This window comes from Mesocricetus auratus, unplaced genomic scaffold (assembly GCF_017639785.1).
Source record: "Mesocricetus auratus isolate SY011 unplaced genomic scaffold, BCM_Maur_2.0 Super-Scaffold_100057, whole genome shotgun sequence".
Classification (NCBI taxonomy): domain Eukaryota; kingdom Metazoa; phylum Chordata; class Mammalia; order Rodentia; family Cricetidae; genus Mesocricetus; species Mesocricetus auratus.
The window spans coordinates 2,129,620-2,153,355 of NW_024429233.1; the positions used below are offsets into that span (position 1 = coordinate 2,129,620).

At 43.5% G+C, this 23,736-nt stretch overlaps 2 protein-coding genes across 2 annotated transcripts; both read right to left on the reverse strand.

Moving 5' to 3' along the window:
- Window positions 1-7,641: 7,641 nt before the first annotated feature.
- Window positions 7,642-12,772, reverse strand: LOC101826413 (uncharacterized protein C2orf78 homolog). The gene is given in 5 exon segments (XM_013124515.3): window positions 7,642-8,255; window positions 8,258-8,615; window positions 8,708-9,243; window positions 10,136-10,924; window positions 12,766-12,772. Coding segments are annotated over 5 exon segments (2,304 nt in total).
- Window positions 12,773-19,164: 6,392 nt separating this feature from the next.
- Window positions 19,165-20,518, reverse strand: LOC101826671 (uncharacterized protein C2orf78 homolog). The gene is given in 2 exon segments (XM_040736503.1): window positions 19,165-20,187; window positions 20,189-20,518. Coding segments are annotated over 2 exon segments (1,353 nt in total).
- Between the last annotated feature and the right edge of the window lie 3,218 nt (window positions 20,519-23,736).

Consider the following 23,736-nt stretch of genomic DNA (forward strand, 5'->3'; position numbering starts at 1 on the left):
GTGGGTAGAAAGTACCTTCCAGGTAGGTCCTCAACCCTTTCTAAAATCCCATCTATACAGAATACAAGAAAATTCTTAACATCCTGCATCATAATATTAGTTGACATTGTATAAGGCAGTTAAGTTTGTTACCAGTGGAGTTTTATTCAGGCCGAAGTCAGCAGGCCACCAATGAAAGAGCTCGTGGCAATGAGAGAAATCTTGGAATACCACTTAACCTTACCGGCAGGTAGAAGGTGCTGGTTCCCGGTGGTGGGAATCGTGCCTTGCTGAGCAAAGTGGTGGGGAACTTAGAGAAATAGAGTCCACGTGTGCCTGGGGCCAAAGGTGGTCGGGCCAAGGAGCAGCTGCTTTCTGGGCGCCTAGATCTAGGTTCAAAAACTTCTGACACCAAAATATGCTGCAACGATAAACGGCACACTTACTGAAAGTGTAAGTAAGTATTTACTGTAGAAATTTTTATTGTAGAAATTACTCACAAGAGACAACAAGTAACTCAGATGAGCCGAGTAGTTTTCCACTGCCGAACTGGAAGCCGAAAAGCCAGAAAAGAGAGCGAGACTTCTGCTGTTCAGTCTTTTATACCTTCCTCTGTAACACCCCTAGCCATGCTCAAAATTGGGCCTGGCTAGTGACGTAGTTCACTGCCTACATCCATATATGTCTTTAGTCATGCCTAAAGTGGGTATGGTTAGCAGAGTGGTAAACCGCCCTTTTATTACCTCATCTGTATGCACCTCTAATAAGTCACATGGCTAATGGCAGAGTTCTGTTTTCCTCCTACAATGGGGAAAGCATTCCTATGATCTCCGCTTGAGCTACAGATTTTCACAGCAAAAGAAAAGTATCTGAGTTGAGCTCCAGTTCTAAACACATGCAGTTAAGTCTCATGTGATTTTAGGGATCAAACCACACCTTGACTCTCACATGGCCTCTTCATCAAATTATGCTTGGAAACTTGGAATTCCACACGTTCAGAAAGAAACTAATTCCATCAGGATCGGTGCAACATTCATTTAGTTCCAAAACTCTTGTGGCAGAATCACAGGCAGTGTCCTAGGCAGAGGCAGAGACAGGCATATTAATGTGAGTTCAAGGCTAGCCTGATGCAATATAGTTAGTTACGGTTCATCAATCAAGAAAATAAAAGCAAGTTATCAATAAATGGATTCATCTTCCTCTATTTCACCCTGTAAAATGTCAATGTGTAACAAATTCTGAAACTTTCATATCCTAGCATAGCAGAGTTGAAGGTTTAGGGACAGTCCTGAATGGAGGAAATCTCTAACCACTCCAGAAATAATGGCAGGAGATGCCAAATTGTCTCTCAGGAAGGAAAGATTTCATTGTCAGCAAAAGATGGAGTTACATGAGGTATGTCATAGAGAACTTGATGAAATCTTTGCTATTGATACCTAAGATAGGAGATAAACATCAGGATTATTTACAATTAGATAAAATATGAAATCATGAGAGGTCAAGTCACTTAGTAAAGGAGCAATAAAGAGATTGTCATCACAAATTTACTAACAGTGGAGAGTGAGTTCTGGAGGTATCCAGAAAATACATAGTGAACCTAAAGTAGCTGCAAACCATGGCCAACTAGAATTGGAATGGGAAAAACTACTGAGTTTATGATAACTCTTCCCTCATGCCTGGTCCCAGAGCTTTGTCAGTCCCAAATGAACATACAGGATGCTGTATTGATTATGAACCTTTTGGCTGTTTGGCATGGTATCTTGTTAAGCTCTGACATAATTATTAACCTATAATTACTAATCTGAGTATATCCACATGGTCTTTTATTACTGGAGAAAGTGTATGAACCTCTCATTCCTCTGGCATCCTACATGGTGACTCTGTGCCTCTGTTTCCCAGAATCTCCACCTCTCCAAGTCCCAACTACCTTGTTTCCTTATTGGCCAACAGTGCTTTATTTACCAACCAATAAGACAAACATATACACAGAAGGACTTCCCCCATCAGATGAGGGCTATATCAGAAGGGAATGCTATAATTTTACTCTGCTGGTGTGTATGGGGATTTTTACAGGCGAGTTGTTAACAGTGTAAAAGATGCTCCAAAGGCAAATCCTGTCTTACTACATGGTTTATGTAGACCTTGCCAGTGAACTCAATATATTTATTAAAGAGGTACATGCCCATAAGTATGACTTGCCACAATGTTTCTAGATCTTTAGTAAACCAGACATGGTGTCAAACAGCATTTCCATGGGTAAAAAACACATGATGTACATAGAATGTGAAAATGAAGTTCTGCTGTTCGCATTACATAGACCCAAGGGGGCCTCCATAGGATGGCTCAGCACATAAGGACACTTGCTCAGCTTGCCGTCCCCAGGCTGAATTCAGAGCACTTCCCGGTGGCTTTCACAACCCAGAGATCTAATGTCCTCTTCTGTCTTTCTTGGACACTACAGACAGGATTCCACTGCGGTTGACATGTGCACACACACATAAATTAAAAATTTTAATGGATGGTCTAAAAAATAAATACAACATGAGATAAACATGGTAATCAAATTAAGCCGATTACAGAAAGACAGTGAACTAACGGGTATGTTCGTTTCAAGCTGCGTGATTGATTGTGTATACCTAGGATCCTGTATTTCATTTCTTGAAATTGCAGAAAGACCTATGTACCAGACTACTAATGATTAAAGGGCTGGAGTGAGAGGAAATGTGAAGTCCTTCCTGTCAAGGCTTCAGATGAGATGCCACCGGAGAACACCTGGATAGGAGAGTGCCGAGGAAGAGATCTGGTTCTGGTCAGTCAGTGTCATCGGCATGGTTGCGCCAGCTCATTGGGAAAGGGAGGCACTGTCCATGAGCTCCTGGCAAAATGCTGGGGTCTGATGACAGGAGCTTGGGTAACTCACAGCTGGAGTGGAGACCCTGGAGAAGTTGCACACACTTCCTGCTGAAGGGATGGACTTCTCAGCAAAGGCATAGAGAGCTTCAGAGCACATTATGTCCCAAAGAAAGGTAGGAAGCAACAGACAGTGGGAAAATGGTGAGATGGAAAGTTTGTAGCTTCCTGTGAAGAGCTGTGTTGTGGCCAGTTTGTCCTGTCTGGGAGAGTCTATCATCCATGTTCCCTCACATATCACAAACAAATGGATTCAGAGTGATTCTTGGCACAGGATAGGATGACACTCATTACATGAGATGCCTGTCATTCCTGGGTGTGCATGGAATCCTAGATGCTTCTTTTAAACCCTTGCTCTGATCTAGACACCACCATTTTTTGCCCTCCTGTGGCACTCCCTCGCATCTGTGTCCTAGATCAGATGTGTTTCCAGGTAGAAGAACCTTAAACAACTTCTCATACCTTGTCTGCCTTATCCCTGTTATGTGCATAACTTACTCTGCTGCCTCTTCCCCCAGAGTGCTGGTGTCATATATACTTCCTGTGTCCATCATGCTTGTCTCTCTTCTGAATTTCCATCATGATATGATGCATCTAGAACTTCATAGAAAACGACTGTAGTCTGGAAATATTCCATTACTCCTCTAGCTCCCCCTGTTGCCCTCCCAATCTTTTTTTTTTATTTTGATTTTGAACAAGATTTTTATTTAAACAACAAGAATCATCACTTGAAGTGAAAACTATCTAGGACCATTTTATTCAAGAGTAATTTACCCCTACTTAAAGACAGATTGTCCTATATGTAACAGCTATGTACAAAAAAAAGTCATAAAATTGTCGTTATTTTTACAATGATGAATGAAAAACATTAAAATTCTCCAATCAAACTAAGTATGCAAGGATTTTGTTGATGGGTTCTCTTTTTAAAACATAGAGAGAAAAAAATTACTGGAATATAAAGAGCTGACTGAGCATGCCTAATGGAGAAAGGGGAATATTTTCACAGAACCAGCATTCCCCACCCCCACCATCTTCATCTGATCTCAATCAAAACAAGATAGTGGACATTTAGTTTACGAAAGAAAAAACAGCCCTCCCAATCTTTATATCATCTGTGACCTCTTATTAGCCATTAATCACATATGCATATAAGAATTCACGAATATAATCTGCTAAAAATATTTGTTGTTGACTAGAATTGTTTGAGAGACCTAATGAAGTAAGGGATTTCATCTCTGAATAGGATTTTCTCAGTTTTACTGTATGTTAAATTGGCTCTTAAAGCAGTTTCTGGGTAACTGATAATTTCTGATTACTCTTCCAGTGAGGAATGTTGGTGGGAATTGCCTCACGCTTTCACATGTCACTTGTCACTGTGTAGGGAATACCTGCCTGTGGAGTGTCCAACCCCAGGTGATAATTACCCAAATGAAGTGTCATGTAAGACCTGAGGAATGGTGTGGTCAACATGCATGTAGGCATGAAAAATAATATAAATAGATCCATAATTCCTATTTTAAAACACTTATTATATATTTAAATTAGAAAAAAATATTGCTTCCCATGTCAGTACCAGATCCCTCTCCCTCCCCTCCATGCCTGCTTCCCCCACCAGCCCCACCAGCCCCACCAGCCTCACACCCAATCCCCACTCCATTCCCCAGGCACTGTAAGACCCTCCATGAGGGATCTCTAGAGTCTGGCATTTTGTTCGGGGGAGGGCCCAGGCCATCCCCCAATTGTCCAATTTGAGAGAGCATCCCTCATTGTGGGATGGGCACCCAAAGACCATTTGTGTTCCAGGGATAAATACTGATCTGCTACCCAAAGCCCCATAGATTGCCTAGGTCTAGATCCATAATTCTTACCACATACAAAACTTAATTCCAAGATGATCATAGACATAACCATAGCAGCACATACATTGAAGCTGATAGAAGACAGGGAACAGTACAGAATGCACTGACACAGAAAACAACTCCCTCTCTCCATGGTCACACAGAGTAGCAATTAATAGGGGGACAGCATAAAAAATGAAAGAAAATTTTTATTGACTCTGCATCTGATACAGGACAAATAACATCCTAAAATTTTAAACAGCTCAAGATATCAAAAGGTCCAAATATACAGCTTAATTCATGAGTTACAGATCTCAACAGACAACCCTTAAGGGCAGAAGCTCAAAATGCTGAGAAAGGAATGAAGAACTACTCAATATCTTTGTCCATCAGCAAAATGGAAATCAAAACTACTTTTAGATTCCATCTGTCATCAGAACGAAGTGGATATTCTCTGTTGGTTACAGGCTTGGAGCTGGAGGTAAGGCCAGGAATCCTAAAGGAATGGAGATGGGGTCAGTTCATAATCTGTCCCCATGGACAGGTGTTGTCCTCACCTGGCATCCTGAGGGCAAGTATTTCCAAGTACTCCTCTGCAGCAGAAAGAATACCTGGCAGCCTGAAGTGTCAATCCCAATGGTGTCTCTTCTCCATTTGCAGCACTGAAAAAGAGTCAAGGAAGAAGACAGGGCTGGTAAGTGAGCTGCTCCCTCCTTTCTGTGCCCCTCGCACTTAGGTACCTATAGCATTGGGACAGGGTTTCCTATGACCTCTGCTTGAGCAGCAGACTTCCACTACAAAAGATTCTGAGTTGAACTCCAGTTCTAAACACATGCAGTTTAGTCTCATGAGAGTTTAGGTATGTACCAAACCATACCTTGACTCTCACATGGCCTCTTAATCAAATTATGCTTGGAAACTTGGCAATCCACAGGTTTAGGAAGAAAATGATTCCACCAGGAATGGTTCAGCATTCATTTACTTCCAAAACTATTGTGGCAGAATCACAGGCAGTGTCCTAGGCAGAAGCAGAGCAGAGACAGGCATATTAATGTGAGTTCAAGGCTAGCCTCATGCAACATAGTTACGGTATATCAGTCAAGAATTTAAAGCAAGATATCAATAAATGGATTCATCTTCCTCAATTTCACCATGTAAAATGTCAATGTGTAACAAACTCTGAAACTTTAACATCCTAGCATAGCAAAGTTGAAGGTTTAAGGACTGGCCTGAATGGAGGAAATCTCCAACCACTCCAGAAATACTGGCAGGAGATGCCAAATGTTCTCTCAGGGAAGAAAAGATTTCATTGTCAGGAAAAGAAGGACTTACATGAGGTATGTGTTAGAGAACTGGATGAAATCTTTGCTACAGATACCTCAGTCAGAGGATTAGCATCTGGATTATTTACAATTAGATAAAATTTGTAAATCATGAGAAAGCAGTCAACCCTCTTAGTAAAGGAGCAATAAAACACAGCCCTCACAGATTTACTGAAAAAGGATAGTGTTCAGGAGGCATCAGGAAAACACATAGTGAACCTGCTTGAGCTGCCAACCAAGGCCACCTTCAACTCAAATGGGAAACACCGCTGATAGAATACTATGTATATACTCTGCTGCTGGGTATGGCAAGGTTTCCAGCCTGATTGGATACCAGTATGAAGGGTCCTCCAGAGTCCCAAACCTGCCCTACTGCATGGTTCATGTACACCTCATCAATGAACTCAATACATTTATTAAAGAGGTACTTGCCCATCAGTGTTGATTGCAGCCCATTACTAACCCAAGAATGGTGTCCCACAGCATTGTCAAGAGTGAGGAAGACGTGACGTACATAGAATTTGAAGTCCTTGCATCTGTAGTGAAAATGAAGTTGTGTTGTTTATAGTATTCAGATCCACCTGGGGCTCGATGAGATGGCTCAGTAGTTAAGGGCACTCTATGTTCTTGCAGACCCCAGGCTGATGTCAGAGGACATCATGGTGGCTTTCAATGTTACTGAATTCGAGAATCCAAAGAATTGGTGTCCTCTTGATTCCTCCTTGTGCACTCCACACATGTTTTACATAGCAATCCAGGGGGAAGACAAACACACACACACACACACACACACACAAACACAGACAAAATAAATTAAGATATTAAATGGATGCTTTGAAAAGTGGATGCAACTTGAGGTAAACATAGTAATTAACTTAAACCATTCTCAGAAAGAGAGTCACCCATGGTTATCATGGAATCATGAAATTGCAGGAAGACTTCTGTCCCAGACTACTAATGATTAAAGGGCTGGAATTAGAGGTTCAAATTGGTAGGAAGTGTGGTTACAGCAGGAGTGTGGTCACCACAGTGCGTAAACTCTGCAGAATATACCATGTTTAGTAACTAGTGTAATGAAAATGAAATCAAGAAGAATAATTTTATCATCACCACTGTTTTGGCTAATTGCTTTGAAGTAATAACTTGCAGTGATTTAACACACAGGATGTATTCATGTAACATCTATTGGCAATACAGATTAATGATAGCCAAGTTATGAGGAAAATCTCACACCCTGTATATATGTCAATGGATGAAATAACTGACTTTAGTTTCCATAGTCAATTTTAGTGTATTCAACTACTTACAAGCATAGAAACTATCTGTGCATTGATATATAAACCCAGACATGTAGACATTAATCTACTTACCTACATATATACTTACATGTTTATATATTCACAAGACATTTAAACATCAGACATACCCGTGTGTCTGTATGTATATCCCAGCTTGTGTATGATGTCCAGCACTGCATTTGAAGGCCTGGCCAGCACTTACATTGCATAGCCATAATATTGAGCAATTCCCATATCCTTTTCCCTATTAAGGAAAACGTGAATTTTGTTCTGAGAGGAACACTTGGCAACATTCTATCGCTCCCATTGGGCCCAGCTTTTCATGGCCTTCCTCTCTGGCCTCTTCTCTGCTGTGATGGGATGTGAGAGGCCTGGACCTGGAATGTCGACTTTCATCCATGGAAGTGGTTGGTGGCTGAAATCTTGCAGCTGATATTGGGTTTGAGGTTTGGGAGGTGATGGGGCCTTGTAGCTGGCAGCAGAGACAAGATCCCTCAGGAGTGATGGATGAGCTGATGCTCTGTAGGGGTCAGGCCCAGAGACAGCTGGCCGAGGCCTTGTGCAAGAATAGAAGCTGTTGGTTATGTTATGTTTTCTGGCACTGGTGGAAGTCGGCACTGTTGTCTTCTCAGAGGCTGTCAAGGATTTGCTGGCAGGAGCTGCTTGGGATGAATTGAGTGTGATAGACAGAGCCAAGTGGGAATGTCGTCTCACAGCATAAGCTGCAGTGTGCTTGCCTGAAGTCAGGGAGAGAAGCTTTCTGGAAAAAGGTCTGGCTTTAGGCTTGCCCAGGTCTGGGAAGGGGAGAGGTACTAACTTGACCTTTCCAGGTGGGGGCAGCTTACACAGGGAGGGAGGTAGACACTCCTTGGGAGCACTGCTTTCTGGTCTCTGAGCATTCCCTGGGTGTTAGCAGGCCTTGGAACATCACATGGCACATCTAGCAGTGATGTGGTGGCCGGGCCTGTCCTGGCATCTTGGTTGCTGCCGAAGTTTGGCAGAGACTCAAAGCAGGAGATGCCTGTTTTCTTGTCATTCTTCTTTCCCAATGGGTGAAAGACCTGGACGGCCTCCAGCATGTGCATGCCGAGGTGAGTTCGAGCCTTTTTAAAGCTGTCCTGCCTGAGCTCAGGTGGATTCCTCTTCCTCTTGGTCTTGGGGATGCTGAGCTTGTCTTCTACCTTGACTCTGGGACAAGATGGCTTCAGATCTCCAGTTTTCTTGCTTTGGTTGTCTCTGATCTTCTTGGTCTTGTCTGGCTCTGTGCCCTAGATAATCTGGGTCTGCTGTGTGAAGATTTCTGATCTGTGCTATCCAAGTGCTTTTCAAAAGTCCCTTCACTGGCTGTAGAAATGCCCACAGCCTCTTCTCCCTCCAACAGGACCTGGCACTGGATTCTGTGCTGAGGAGCTCCATGAAGCACATCAGAGGCTTCCTGTTCTTTCTTATTCACCTCTTTGTATGTGAAGATTCTCCTGCTGGAGCTTTCCTGAGCATCATCCCTCCTGAAGACTCTGAAGTCTTTCGATTGTGTTGCTGAGGGATCTTCCAATTGGACTAGGTCAGTGACTGAGTTTAAGAGTTGAGGGAGGTGAATGTCTGACACAAGTGTGGTCATGTCTTCAAAATCAATGCTGGACACCATGACACTCTGCCGATTCCCTCTCTCTCCCAGACCAAGGCTAGTGATTCTCAAGGTGGAAGTATCAGAAGCTAACTTCACTCTAAGGCTGCCATCATCAGAGTAGTTCAGGGGCTGATGCATGCCGGGCTGTGCTAGAGGGAGGAGTGGTGCATCTTGGATTTCTTTAATGTACTCATAGGTCTTCCTAGGCATGGATGGGTCAGCAGTCATCTCATCCATATTGTTATTCCATGTTTGTTCCAGGCTTGGAGCTGGAGGCCATGTCAGGAATCCCAAAGGACTTTAGATGGGGGCAGTTAATGAGCTATCCCCAAAGACACGTGGTGTCATTATCTGGACATTCTGCATGCAGGCATTGCAGAGGTCTGGACTCTGCAGCAGACAGAGTGTCTGGTCTGAAAGAGTCAATCCCAGAGCCGTCTCCCTGTCCACCACTGAAAAAAGTGAAGGAAGAAGTCAGCGCCTGGTGAGTGAGATGAATAAGCTGCTCCCCTCCTTGCAGGGCACCTCAGCACTGAGCACCTTACAACACTGGAGCGGGGCTTCCTGTTAGCTCTGCCTGAGTGAGAAGTGCATCACCTCTGTGTGGAGACACATATACTGCCCAGTTGTTTCTGGTGACCATGCGATGCCATGTCTTCTTAGATGTTTGTGTGTTTCTTTGTGTTTGTATGGTGTGTGCATGCATAGTGACCACTGCGAGGTTACAAAGGTAGGTCCCTTGGTCTGTCTGTGGTCTTCACTCGCCCCACCCCCTTGGTCTTTGGAACAGTGTTTCTCCTTTCCTTGGAAGTTTGCTCTTAGGTCGATCGACTGGTTTAAATGTTCCAAAATTACATGTGTCTTTCCTTTAATTTTTTTCAGTTTCTGTCATTACTACTATGTCCCCTGAAAGCTCAGTTTTTATAGGAGGTTAAGTATCACACCCAATTCCTCCCTCCTGACAAGTTCTAGAACCCTGAATTTCCACCAGCCCCACATTTCAGAGAGTTCTTATAAGTGACATGAAAATGAGTTTAAGGGGGTAGAATCTTTGGACTGCAGGGTGACTTTCTCTCATTATTGAGAATGAAGATGGAGATGGTGAGCCAGAGGCAAAGCTATCCTCTCTGAATGCAGATTCTTCCCCTGTGTGGGCATTACCTACTGAAAGATCATACTCCTTGGTCTCCTGACTGTACAAACCTTGAAGACTGGTGTATGGCATGGCTCGAGCAGACCTGGGATTAGAGATGGCAGAGGTAGAGATTGGTGATGGGACATTCCTTGACTGAGTCTCCTTGGAAACTATCAGTGTATCTGGTTGCAGGGCAGAGGGCTGAGTTCCAGAGTGGGACACAGCATCATTGTCCTGCAGGCACCATTTGATTTCCACAGGTATCTGGGTTCCCAGTCAGTTGTGGTCATAGTAGGCAACCTGGATGCCTGCCAGGTGGGAAGGTGTCAGGCTGTACCCTTTATTCTGTACATTTGGCAGTGTTGCCTGGAGAAAGCTGGCAGACACTGTTGGGCAGGAAGAGCCTAAAGCATTGAGATCTAAAATATTATCACACTGGGCTCTCATGGACCAGGAGGAGAGTGTGGTGCTCTGGTCAATGATAGTTCCAGTGAAGTCCTTCCTGTCAGTGCTTCTTGTGAGATCCCATAGGAGAGCACCTGGATAGGAGTTTGCCAGTGTAGAGATCTGGCTCTGGTCAGTCAGTGCAGTCAGCATTGTTGTGCCAGCTCGTTGGGAAAGGGAGGCACTGTCCATGAGCTGCTGGCAACAAGTGCTGGGGTCTGATGGCAGGAGCCATGCAGATCTCACAGCTGAGGCAGAGACCCTGGAGAAGTTGCACACACTTCCTGCTGAGGGGGTGGAATTCCTTAGAACAGGCACAGAGGGTCTTAGAGCACATTCTGTCCCAAATAAAGGTGCACATTGGAAATTATCTGTAGGAGGCAAGAGACAGTGGGAAAATGGTGAGATGGAAACTTTGTAGCCTCCTGTGAAGAGCTGTGTTGTGGCCAGCTTGTCCTGTCTGGGAGAGTCTTTCACCCATGCTCCCTCACATATCCCAAACAAATGGATTCAGAGTGATTCTTGGTACAGGGTAGGATGGCACTCATTATATGAGTGTTTCCAGATAGGAGACCCTTAGACTACTTCTCATACCTTGTCTGCCTTATCCCTGTTCTGTGCATATCTTACTCTATTTAGTGAGCTAGAGAACAGTCTGTCCCTGAGTTCCATAAATCAGCCTGCCTCTGCCTCCAGAGTGCTGGTGTTGTATGTACTTCCCATGCCTACCTTGCTTGTCTCTACACTGAGGTTCCTTCATGATATGATGCATCTAGATCTTCATAGACAACTACTATAGTCTTGAAATATTCCATTCTTCCTCTAGCTTCTCCGATTCCCCTCCCAAACTTTGTATCATCTGTGACCTCTTAATAGTTTTACAGTCATTAATCACATATGCATATAAGACTTCATGAATACCACCTACTGAAGTTGTTTGTTGTTGTTTGGAATTATTTTGAGTGACCTCTTCAGATTGCTAATGAAGTAAGCGGTTTCATCTCTGAATAAGGTTTTCTCAGTTTTGCTGTCTGTTAAATTGGCCCTTAAAACAGTTCCTGGGGAACTGATCATTTCTGAAGACTTTTTTCGGTGAGGAGTATTTTTGGGAATTGCACCACACTTTCACATGTCACTTGTCATTTTGCAGGGAACACATGCCTGTGGAGTGTCCCACCCCAGCTGATAATACCCTACATGCATTATTACATGAGTGTTGAGGAGTGCTGTCAAAGATGGGCTGAAGGGAGTGTAAAGTCAGGAACCAGAGGAGAATAGTAGTTCCTTTATGTGACTGGGAATCTATATACATAACAACTTTAACAGTCTGGTTGCATAATCATGGTTTTGTTAATGGCAATGGATTGTGCTTTTGATTTAAATCTATGGTTATCTCCAACTTTCTGCTACAGCTTCCTTTGTGTACCTCAGGGTTATCTCTGAAGTTGTTACTTTTTTGGTCTGTATTTTATAACCCTTCATGCTTTGTTTTCTCCTTTTTTCCATTTCCCATGTGTCTCCCTTCCATGGAAGAGCCTAAATATTCTTTAGACTACAATACCTATCTTATGAGAACCCACATCCAAGTTAGCCTCTCTCACTTTCCTTCATGTAAATCTAGATGTGTCCAAATATCTCAAAATATGGCAGTTATTCCCCATGCATATTTTAATATCCATTTGGTGGTTGTGGATTTAGACCAGTGTAGAACATGTCCATGTGAACTGACCTTCATCCTGTTAAATTCTACAGGCTGAAATTAGGCATGTGCTCCCCTACCTGGTATGAACCTTACTTTTAAACAACCCTGAATTTGGAACAAAAGCAAGAAACAGTAGTGGAGGAAAAATGTCCGTTTTGTGATTTGGACTTCCAGATGTCTGCACACCTTTCCATGTTCTTGTATCTCTTGAGGCCAACACCATCAAGAATGGCCTGGTTTAATCCCCTGTTCACTGACCTGTAATGTCTCAACAGTGAAGACACCAGAGCATAGTGACATTGTTATCACTCTAAGGTGAAAAGAACACAGCTGAAAGCAAACTGTAAGTCCAAAGTCACATAAATATTGTCAACTAAAGCTAAATGTGACATTCACCACGGGATATCTATGTCAGCATCAATATTATCCCCGTTCATGAAAGATTTGAATGTATACTAAAAATAAGAGGAGGATGGATCAAAAGACATATTTTAAAGTTTCATTCCTTACCTGACATGGTCAGGGGGAGAGTATCATCAATCCACAGTACAATGGATCAAGAAAAATTGGCTGTCCTTGTCTGATCAGCAGACCTCAGAGGCAAGTGTGTCCAGTATGAGTCAGCACTCACTGGTCACTGGTCACTGGTCACAGGTGACCTGTTAGGATATAAATTTGTTTACAAGCATCACCATAGAAACACCAAGATTCTACCAGGCAGCATCCAATGGGAAGTTGCCGTTCCAAGCTAAAGGGTGGGATTGGCTGTAGAAGATGCCTGGAGACCAACAGTAGCTATAGAGTCTGAGGTGTGGGCCAGTGAAAGGAGGCGATTGTGGCATGGAAATCCCACTTCCCATTGACTTTAGCCTGTGCTATCATGACACTGCTTTTCTGAGGTTAACTGATGAAGCTGCACTTAATGTTCATATGATGTCCTCCATCAGCACACACTGTAGCTACCTTCAGTAGTCTTTTTCAATAAGTAAGAACCCCCAGATTGAGGGAACTCAGGTAGAAACCCTTTCAGGTGGTCAGAGTTATGAGCTCTCAGCATATGTCCATGACTCAAGAAAGAGATCCAAGGGCTCCTTGCTGAATGTGTTGATGGGCAATGTCAAGTTCCTTGAGTGCACCTGGGATATTGGTCGCCAAGATTCTATTTCTTGGCTTTCATCTCCCATAATTATTCCTTTCTCTTTGCTGTAACTGGCTGGACTCACACTTCTCTTGTCTGATTTCCATGCCTTCTTGATATGGTCTCTCATTCTTGCACCATCTAGACCCTGCAAGCATTACTCCTGTGTGATATCCCTATGAACTTTCAGAAGCAGTAGTCTTATGTTCCTTGTTGATATTCTTGAAGTTGGATGCTTCTTGTAGAATACACAGATGAGAGACTTATGTGCAGCATGGCCACACATGTTCCCTCTTTAATAATTTGTTGCTCTTCTGCTGCACAGAGAGATCTTTTCTCTCTGCCTCGTGTTCTGTTTTCCTGAGGTAAACTTGTCTCTTTAGCCACTATTCTGGAAGTCAGTGTGTTTCACAATCAGATTTCAGGGGCATGGGCATTGCTATTTTCTTTGCTCCCTTCTTAATATTACCAAAATTATAGTGAGTCAGTGAATCTTGCTACTTTCTCTCTTCATCCATAGTACAATGAGTGTGACAGTTAGAGAAGAATCTTCTTCCTTCCAACTACCTCTGTAGAATCCCTGGCTTCCAGGATTCTATACCATGCTTGGGTCTGAGACCAGGATAAACATAGGGTGGAGCACCAGTAGGAAGAAGGCATTTGTTGATCCTGGGTGCTGGATTCCATGAAAGGAGAAATGTAGGTGTTTTGATTTATATGTGTAAAAGAACTACCCATTTCCCAACTCATTGTACGTTCACAGACAAGAAATTGTCTTGTGATTTGTTGAAATATGGGGGGATCTTGTGTCTTTCCTCATTTTGTTTTGTGTTGCATCACCCCTTTCTGTCACTCCCTTATAGGTTCATGGAGCGTATCCTGGCATGGGTGTAGGAGGCGTTTATATTCATCCCTCTTTCTAACTGCCACACAAACGCTAGCTAATGTGCCAATGTCTAACAGTCGTGTAAACCGACCAAGGAGCCTGTTTCACTGTTTTCATTAAAAGAGGAGTCAGAGCTTTCACTCAGGACCTCTTTCACTCTGTGCTAGTGCTGTAGCATGCAGCTACATGTGCAGCCCAGTATCACTCTTCCTCCATATAGAGACTTTCATGTTTTATACTGCTGGACAAAACTCTGCCGTTAGTATGACCTTTTCCAAAGGACATCAGAATGACCCTGTCATCCCCTCTACCAGATTCCCTTATAACTAATCAATGGTCAGATAATGTGACACCTTCCCAGTGGAAATGCCTGACAATTGGATGATTCATTCACTCTTCTGGTCTTAGAACTTTCAGGAGAAACATGGATCTCAGGATGCAGTGTAAACCAAAGTGTGCAGAATGTTACCAGGACTGTGCTATTGAACACTCTGACAATAGACATGAAACTAGAGACAGTTGGGTTGGTTCATAGAAACATGGATGGATGGATGGATAGATACATAGATGCATGTATGGATGGATGATTGCGTGAGTTGTTGGATGGAAGGAAGTATGTATAGATAAATAGAACTGTATTCAGTTTTTTTATTTAAGTAACAAACAAGCTTGTTTCACATATCAATTCCAGCTCCCTCTCCTTCCCTTCCTCCCCTGTCCTCCCCTCCAGGTCCCCCAGTCCCCTACCCAATTGTCCCGACCCGCAGGACATTCATCATGGGTCTGGTGGACCACTAGGAGAAAGATGGAGGACAGGGGATACAGGAATGGATGCCAAGACAGGATTCTGATCAAGGTGACAACTTTATTTCATTCCCAAAGGGATTTATATAGTAGAGCTGAGTAGGGAAAAGGGCGAAGGTGTACTTGCACCTGCAGGGGAGAGGTGGTCTGCTGTGTTGCCTGGCTACCTAATCTACAGTGCAAGAGGTCAGGGGTAGGAAATCCTATGTTGCTTGGTAACCTGACATCAGGGTCCGATCCTATCTATTACAATTTACTACTGCTCAGGCCTATCTCCTGACAACCTTGTAGTTTTCCAGTTTAGCTAATCTTTACCTGACAGGTAAACTGCAGGCTTGTTTCTTGGAATTTGCTTTATGTCAGAAGGGGTGGCAGTGTGGTCTTAGTGTCATGTCTTCTCTATGAGTACGTGATACAGCCTAGCTGACTGATGGCTGGAGGTCCCTGACACCCAATCTCCACTCCGATCCCCAGGGATAGGATGGTGAGGCACTCCATGGTGGATCTCCAGTGACTTTCATTTCATCCAAGGTAGGGCCTAGACCTTCCTTCAAGTGTCCCGGCTGAGAGAGCATCCCATATTGTGGCATGGGGACTCAAAATCTATTTGTACGCCTCGGATAAATACTACCCAAGGCCCCATAGATTACCTAGGCCTCCTCACTGACACCCACCTTCAGAGGGTCTGGGTCAGTCCCATGCTTTCTACACAGAAATCAATCTGGGGTCCAAGAGCTCCCCCTTGTTCAGGTCAACTGCTGGCGTGGGTTAAACCAGCTCAGTCTTAACTCCTTTGCCCATAAGTTCTCCCTTTCTGACACTGGATTCCAGGAGTTCAATTCAATGTTTGTCTGAGGGTATCTGCTTCTGCAATCATCAGTCACTGGATGAAGGTTCTGTTTCAGAGAGTCTCTGGCAGTGGGATGGTATGATGGCAATCCCCTGATTCATGTCTAAAATCCATAAATGAGTGAGTACATACCATGTTTGACTTTTTGTGACGGGGTTAGTTCATTCAGGATGGTTTCTTCTAGTGCCATCCACTTTCCTGCAAATTTCAAGATTCCATTGCTTTTTTCCTGCGGAATAGTACTCCATTGTGTAAATGTACCACATTTTCTCTATCCACTCTTCAGTTGAGGGGCATCTAGGTTGCTTCCAGGTTCTCGCTATTACAAATAATGCTGCTATGAAAATGGAGGAACAGACATCCTTGCTGTAAGAATGTATATCTTTTGGATATATGCCTAAGAGTGGAATTGCTGGGTCTTGTGGTAGGCTGATTCCCATATTCCTGAGGAATCTCCATACTGATTTCCAAAGTGGTTATACAAGTCAGCACTCGTACCAGCAGTGTAGGAATGTTCCCCTACCATTGGAGCTTTTGATTTTAGCCATTCTGACAGGAGTGAGATGGTATCTCAGAGTTGTTTTGATTTGCATTTCCTAGATGGCTAGGGATGGTGTGTACTTTCTTAAGTGTCTCTCAGCCATTTTAGATTCCTCTACTGAGAATTCTCTATTTAGGTCTGTACCCCACTTTTTGATTGGAACTTTTGATGTTTTGGAGACTTGCTTGTTGAGTTCTTTGTAAATTTTGGAGATCAGCCCTCTGTCAGATGTGGGTTGAGTGAATGTCTTTCTGCAATCTGTGGGTTGCCTTTCTGCCTTACTGACTGTGTCCTTTGTGTTACAGAAGCTTCTCAGTTTCAGGAGCTCCCATTTATTAATAGTCAATGTTAGTGTCTGTGATACTGCAGTTATGTTCAGGAAGTGTTCGCCTGTACCAATTCATTCAAGGTTTCCTCCCATTTTCTCTTCTAACAGTTTCAGTTTGGCTGAATTGATATTGAGGTCTTTGATCCATTTGGATTTACGTTTTGTGCATGGCAACATACATCGATCTGTCTGCAGTCTTCTCCATGCCAATATCCAGTTGTACCAGCACCATTTGTTGAAGAAGCTTTCTTTTTTCCATAGTATAATTTTAGCTTCTTTGTCAAAGATCAGGTGTTCATATGTGTGTGGGTTAATGTCGGGGTGTTCAATTCGATTCCATTGTTCTATCTTCGTTTTTGTGCAAATACGAAGGTGCTTTCAGGAATATAGCTCTGTTCTAGAGCTTGAAGTCTGGGATGGTAATACTTCCAGATGTTGCCTTGTTGAACAGGGTTGCTTTGGCTATCCTGGGTCTTTTGTTTTTCCCTATACACTTGATTATTGTTCTTTCAAGGTCTGTGAAGAATTGTGCTGGTATTTAATGTGGACTGTGTGCTTTAGGTAAGATTGCCATTTTTACTATGTTGATCCTACCTACCCAAGAGTATGGGAGATCTTTCAATCTTTTTCCCATCTTCTGGTGTCTTCTTTAAATTCTTTCTTTAAAGACTCAAAAGTTCTTGTGATACAGGGCTTCCACCTTTTTGGTTAGCATTATCCCAAGATATTTTATATTGTTTGTGGCTATTGTAACAGGCAATGTTTCTCTGATTTCTTTCTCAGCCCTTTTATCGTCTGTGTATAGTAGGGCTACTGATTTTATTGAGTTGATCTTGTATCCTGCAACTTTGATGAAAGTATTTATCAGCTGCAAGACATCCCTGGTTGAGTTTTTTGGGACACATCTGTAAACTATCATATCATCTTCTAATAGTGAGAGTTTGACCTCTTCTTTCCAATTTGTATCACCTTTATCTCCTTTTGTTGTGGTATTGCTCTAGCTAGAACTTCAAGTACAATATTGAAGAGTTATGGAGAGTGGACAGCCTTGTCTTTTTCCTGATCTTAGAGGAATTGCGTTGAGTTTCTGTCCATTTAGTTTGATGTTGGCTGTTGGTTTGCTGTATATAGCTTTTATTATCTTTTGGTAAGTTCCTGTTATCCCAAATCTCTCCAAGACCTTTATCATGAAGGGGTGTTGGATTTTGTCAAAGGCTTCTTCATGATCCATTGAGATGATAATGTGATTTATGTTTTTCAGCTTGTTTATATTGTGAATTACATTGATAGATTTTCCTATGTTGAAACATGCCCTCCATGCCTGGGATGAAGCCTACTTGATCAGTCTGGATGAGTATTCTGATGTGTTCTTGGACCTGATTTGCCTTTATTTTATTGAGTATTTTTGCATGAATGTTCATGAGGGATATTGGTCTGAAGTTCCCTTTCTTATTGTGTATTTTTGTGGCCTGGGGATCAAGGTTATTGAAGCCTCATAGAAAGAGTTTGGCAAAGACCCTTCTGCTATCATGACAGTGCTTTTTTAAGGTTAACTGATGAAGCTGTGCATACTGTTTATATGATGTGTACCATCAGCATACACTGTAGGTACCATCAGTAGTCTTTGACAAGACATAAGAAACACCCAGGTTGAGGGAAGTCAGGTGAGTATCCCTTTCTATGGATCTGAGTTATGAGTTGTGTGCATGTGTACATGACCCAAGGAAGAGATCCAAGGGCTCCTTGCTGACTGTATTGAAGGTCAATACTGAGTTCATTGAGTAAACCTGGGATATTGGACTCTGGGATCGACTCTGTTGCTATCTTCTCCCAGAAGTATTCCTTTCTCTGTATGGGCACAGGATAGACTCACACTTCTCTTCTTTTCATCCCTGGATATGTTCTCATTCTTGGACCATATAGACCCTACAATTACAGAGAGATCTGGTAATCTCCCCTTGTTGGAAGTAGGCAAGCCAGCTTGACTTACTATATTCCGTGTTTCTTGAGTTCCCTATATTCCTGGTAAGTATGAAAGCCACCTGCACTAATTGCTTATAATTGATGACCTGATAAATCCCCTGCATCTTCATGACAGGCAGGTGGATACAGACGTAAACAAGTGTAATGAAAATAAAATCATGGAGAATAATTTTGTCACCACCACTGCTTTTGGCTAATTGAATACTGTGCATTTATATATAAACCCAGACATGTACACATTAATCTACTTACCTACATATGCACTTAAATGTTTATATATTCACAAGACATTTAAACATCTGACATATCCATGTGTCTGTATGTATATCCCAGCTTGTGTATAATGTCCAGCACTGCATTAGAAAGGCTTGGCCAGCACTTACATTGCATAGCCATAATATTGAACAATTTCCATATCCTTTTCCCTGTGAAGGAAAACGAGAAGTTTGTTCTGAGAGGACCACTTGGCAGCATTCTGTTGCTCCTGTTGAGCCCAGCTCCCTCTCTGGCCTCTGCTCTGCTGTGATGGGCTATGAGATGCCTGGCCCTGGAATGTCTGCTTTCCTCCATGGAAGTGGTTGGCAGGTGAAGTCTTGCAGCATGTATTGGGTTTGAGGTTTGGGAGGTGATGGGGCCTTGATCCTGGCAGCAGAGACAAGCTCCCTCTGGAGTGAAGGATGAGATGATGCTCTGTAGGTGTCAGGCCACGGACAGCTGGTCGAGGCATTGTGCAATAATGGAAGTTGTTGGTTATGTTATGTCGTGTTGCACTGTTGGCAGTCAGCACAGCTGTCTTCTCAGAGGCCGTCAAGGATTTGCTGGCAGGAGCTGCTTGGGATGAATTGAGTGTGGTAGCTGGAGCCAAGTGGGAATGTGGCCTCACAGCATAAGCTGCAGTGGGATTGCCTGAAGTCAGGGAAAGAAGCTTTCTGGAAAAATGTCTGGCTTGAGTCTTGCCCAAGTCTGGGAAGCGCAGAGGTACTAACTTGACCTTTCCAGGTGGGGGCAGCTTACACGGGGAAGGAGGTAGACACTCCTTGTGAGCACTGATCTCTGATCTCTGAGCATTTCCTGGGGTGTTAGCAAGCCCTGGGCCATCACATGGCACATCTAGGTGTGATGTGGTGGCTGGGCCTGTCCTGGCATCTTGGTTGTTGCTGAAGTTTGGCAGAGACTGAAAGCAGGAGATCCTCGTTTTCTTGTCACTCTTCTTTCCCCGTGGGTAAAAGAACTGCACGGCCTCCAGCATGTGGATGCCGAGGTGAGTTAGAGGCTTCTTAAAGCTGTCATGACTGAGTTCAGGTGGATTCCTCTTCCTCTTGGTCTTGGTGATGCTGAGCTTGTCTTCTACCTTGACTCTGGGACAAGGTGGCTTCAGCTCTCCAGTTTTCTTGGCTTTGTTGACTCTGGTCTTCTTGGGTCTTGTCTTGGTCCTGTGACCTAGATATCCTGGGACTGCTGTGTGAAGATTTCTGATCTGTGCTATCCAAGTGCTTTGCTGTGTTGTCAAAAGTCCCTTCACTGACTGTAGCAATGCCCATGGCCTCTTCTCCCTCCAACAGTACCTGACACTGGATTCTGGGCTGAGGAGCTCCATGAAGCCCATCAGAGGCTTTCTGGTGTTTCTTTTCTACCTCTTTGTATGAGAAAATGATGCTGCTGGAACTTTCCAGGTCCTCATCCCTCCTGAAGGCTCTGAAGTTTTTTGATTGTGTTGCTGGTGGATCTTCCATTTGGACTAGGTCAATGAGTTTAAGATCTTGGGAAGGTAAATGTATGACATAAGCATGGTCATGTCTTCAAAATCAATGCTGGACACCATGACACTCCAGAGTCCCTGTGTCTCCCAGAACAAGACTAGTGCTTCAGCAAGGTGGAAGTATCAGAAGTAAGCTTCTGCCTCAGGCTTCCATCATCAGAGTAGCTCAGGGGCTGCTGCATTCCGGGTTGTGCTGAAGGGAGGAGTGGTGCATCTTGGATTTCTTTAATGCACTTATAGGTCTTCCTAGGCATGGATGGGTCAGCAGTCATCTCATCCATGTTGTTATTCTTTGTTTGTCCCAGGAACTGGAGGTCATGTCAGGAATCCCGAAGGACTTTGGATGGGGGCAGTTAATGAGATGTCCCCAAAGACAGGTGGTTTCATTGTCTGGACATCCTGCATGCAGGAATTGCAGAGGTCTGGAATCAGCAGCAGATAGTGTCTGGTCTGAAAGTGTCAATCCCAGGGTTGTCTCCATATCCACTACTGAAAAGAGTAAAAGAAGAAGTCAATGCCTGGTGAGTGATGTGAGTAAGCTGCTCCCCTCCTTTCAGTGCACCTCAGCACTGAGGCCCCTACAGCATGGGAGCGGGGCTTCCTGTTAGCTCTGCCTGAGTGAGAAGTGCATCACCTCTTTGTGGAGACACATAATACTGCTCAGTTGTTTCTAGTGACCACGCGATGTCATGTCTTCTCAAATGTTTGTGTATTCCTTTGTGTTTGTATGGTGTGTGCATGCATAGTGACCACTGTAAGGTTACAGACATAGGTCCCTTGGCCTGTATTTGGTCTTCACTCGCCCCCCCCTTGGTCTTTGGAACAGTGTTTCTCCTTTCCTTGGAAGTTTGCTCTTAGGCAGGACATCTGGTGTAACAGTTCCAAAAGTATATGTGTCTTGCCTTTATCTTGTTTCAATTTCTGTCATTACTACTATGTCCCCAGAAAGCTCAATTTTTATAGGAGGTTAAGTATCACACCAAATTCCTCCCTCCTGACAGGTTCTAGAACCCTGAATTTCCTCCAGCCCTACATTTCAGAGACTTCTTATGAGTGACATGAAAATGACTTTAAGGGGGTAGAATCTTTGGACTGCAGGGTGAATTTCTCTCATTATTGAGACTGAAGATGGTGATGGTGAGCCAGAGGCAAAGCTATCCTCTCAGAATGCCCATTCTCCTTCTCTGTGGGCATTACCTACTGAAAGATGATATTCCTTGCCCTCCTGGCTGTACAAACCTTGAAGTCTGGAGTCTGGCATCGCTCAAGCAGACCTGGGATTAGAGATGGCAGAGGTAGAGAAAGGTGATGGGACATTCCTTGGCTGAATCTCCTTGGAAATTATCAGTGTCTCTGGTGGCAGGGCAGAGGCCTGATTTCCAGAGTATGACACAGCATCATTTTCCTGCAGGCACCAGGTATCAGGGGTCTCAGTCAGTTGTGGTCATAGTAAGCAACCTGGCTGCCTGCCTGGTTGGAAGATGTCAGGCTGTATCCTTGATTCTTTGCATGTGGCAGTGTTTCATGGGAAAATATGGCAGACACTGTTGGGCAGGAAGAGACAAATTCCTTGAGATCTAAAATATTATCACACTGGGCTGTCATGTACCAAGAGGAGATTGTGGTGCTATGGTCAATGATAGTTACAGTGAAGTCCTTCCTGTCAGTGCTTCTTGTGAGATCCCACAGGAGAGCACCTGGATAGGAGTTTTCTGATGTAGAGATCTGGTTCTGGTCAGTCATTGCAGCCAGCATGGTTGTGCCAGCTATTTGGGAAAGGGAGGCACTGTCCATGATCTGCTGGCAACAAATGCTAGGGTCTGATGGCAGGAGCCATGCCGAACTCACAGCTGGGGCAGATACCCTGGAGAAGTTGCACACACTTCCTGCTGAGGGGTGGAATTCCTCAGGACAGGCACAGAGGGCCTCAGAGCACATTCTGTCCCAAATAAAGGTGCACATTGGAAACTATCTGTAGGAAGCAAGAGACTGTGGGAAAATGGTGAGATGAAAACTTTGTAGCGTCCTTTGAAGAGCTGTGTTGTGGCCAGCTTGTTCTGTCTGTGAGAGTCTTCACCCATGCTCCCTCAAATATCCCAAACAAATGGAGTCAGAGTGATTCTTGTTACAGTATAGGAAGGCACTCATTATATGAGATGTTCCATTTTAACCCTTGCTCTGTTCTAGACACCACTGTTTCTTGCCCGGCTGTGTCTGCTGTGACACTCCTTCACGTGTCCTAGGTCAGAAATGTATCCAGATAGGAGACCCTTAGACAATTTCTCAAACTTTGTCTGCCTTATCCCTGTTCTGTGCATATCTTACTCTATTTAGTGAGCTAGCAAACAGTCTGGACCTGAGTTTCACAGATCAGCCTGCATTTGCCTCCAGAGTGCTGGTGTCATACATACTTCCCATGCCTACATTGCTTGTCTCTACACTGGGTTTCCTTCATGATATGATGCATCTAGAACTTCATAGACAACTACTGTAGTCTGGAAATATTATGTTCCTCCTCTAGCTCCTCCTATTCCCCTCCCAAACTTTGTATCATCTGTGTCCTTTTCATAGTTTTACAGCCATTAATCACATATGCATATAAGACTTCATGAATATAACCTACTGAAGATGTTTGTTGTTGTTTGGAAATGTTTCGAGTGACCTCTTCAGATTGCTAATGAAGTGAGGGGTTTCATCTCTGAATAAGATTTTCTCAGTTTTACTGTCTGTTAAATTGGCTCTTAAAACAGTTCCTGGGGAACTGATACTATCTGATGACTTTTCCAGTGAGGAGTATTGGTGGGAATTGCACCAGACTTTCACATGTCACTTTTAATTGTGCAGGGAACACCTGCCTGTGGAGTGTCCAGCCCCACATGATAATACCCTACTTAAATTGTTACATGAGAGTTGACAAGTGCTGCCAAAGATGGACTGAAGGGAGTGTAAGGTCAGGTACCAGAGGAGAATAGTATTTCCTATAAGTGACTGGAAACCTATATACATAACAACATTAACAGTCTGATTGCCTAAACATGGTTTGGTAAATGGCAATGACTTGTGCTTTTGATTTAAATCTATGGTTTGTGTACCTCATGGTCATCTCTGATGTTGTTACTTTTTTGTCTATATTTTCTAACACTTCATATTTTTTCCATTTCCCATTTGTCTCCCTTCCAAGGAAGAGCCTCA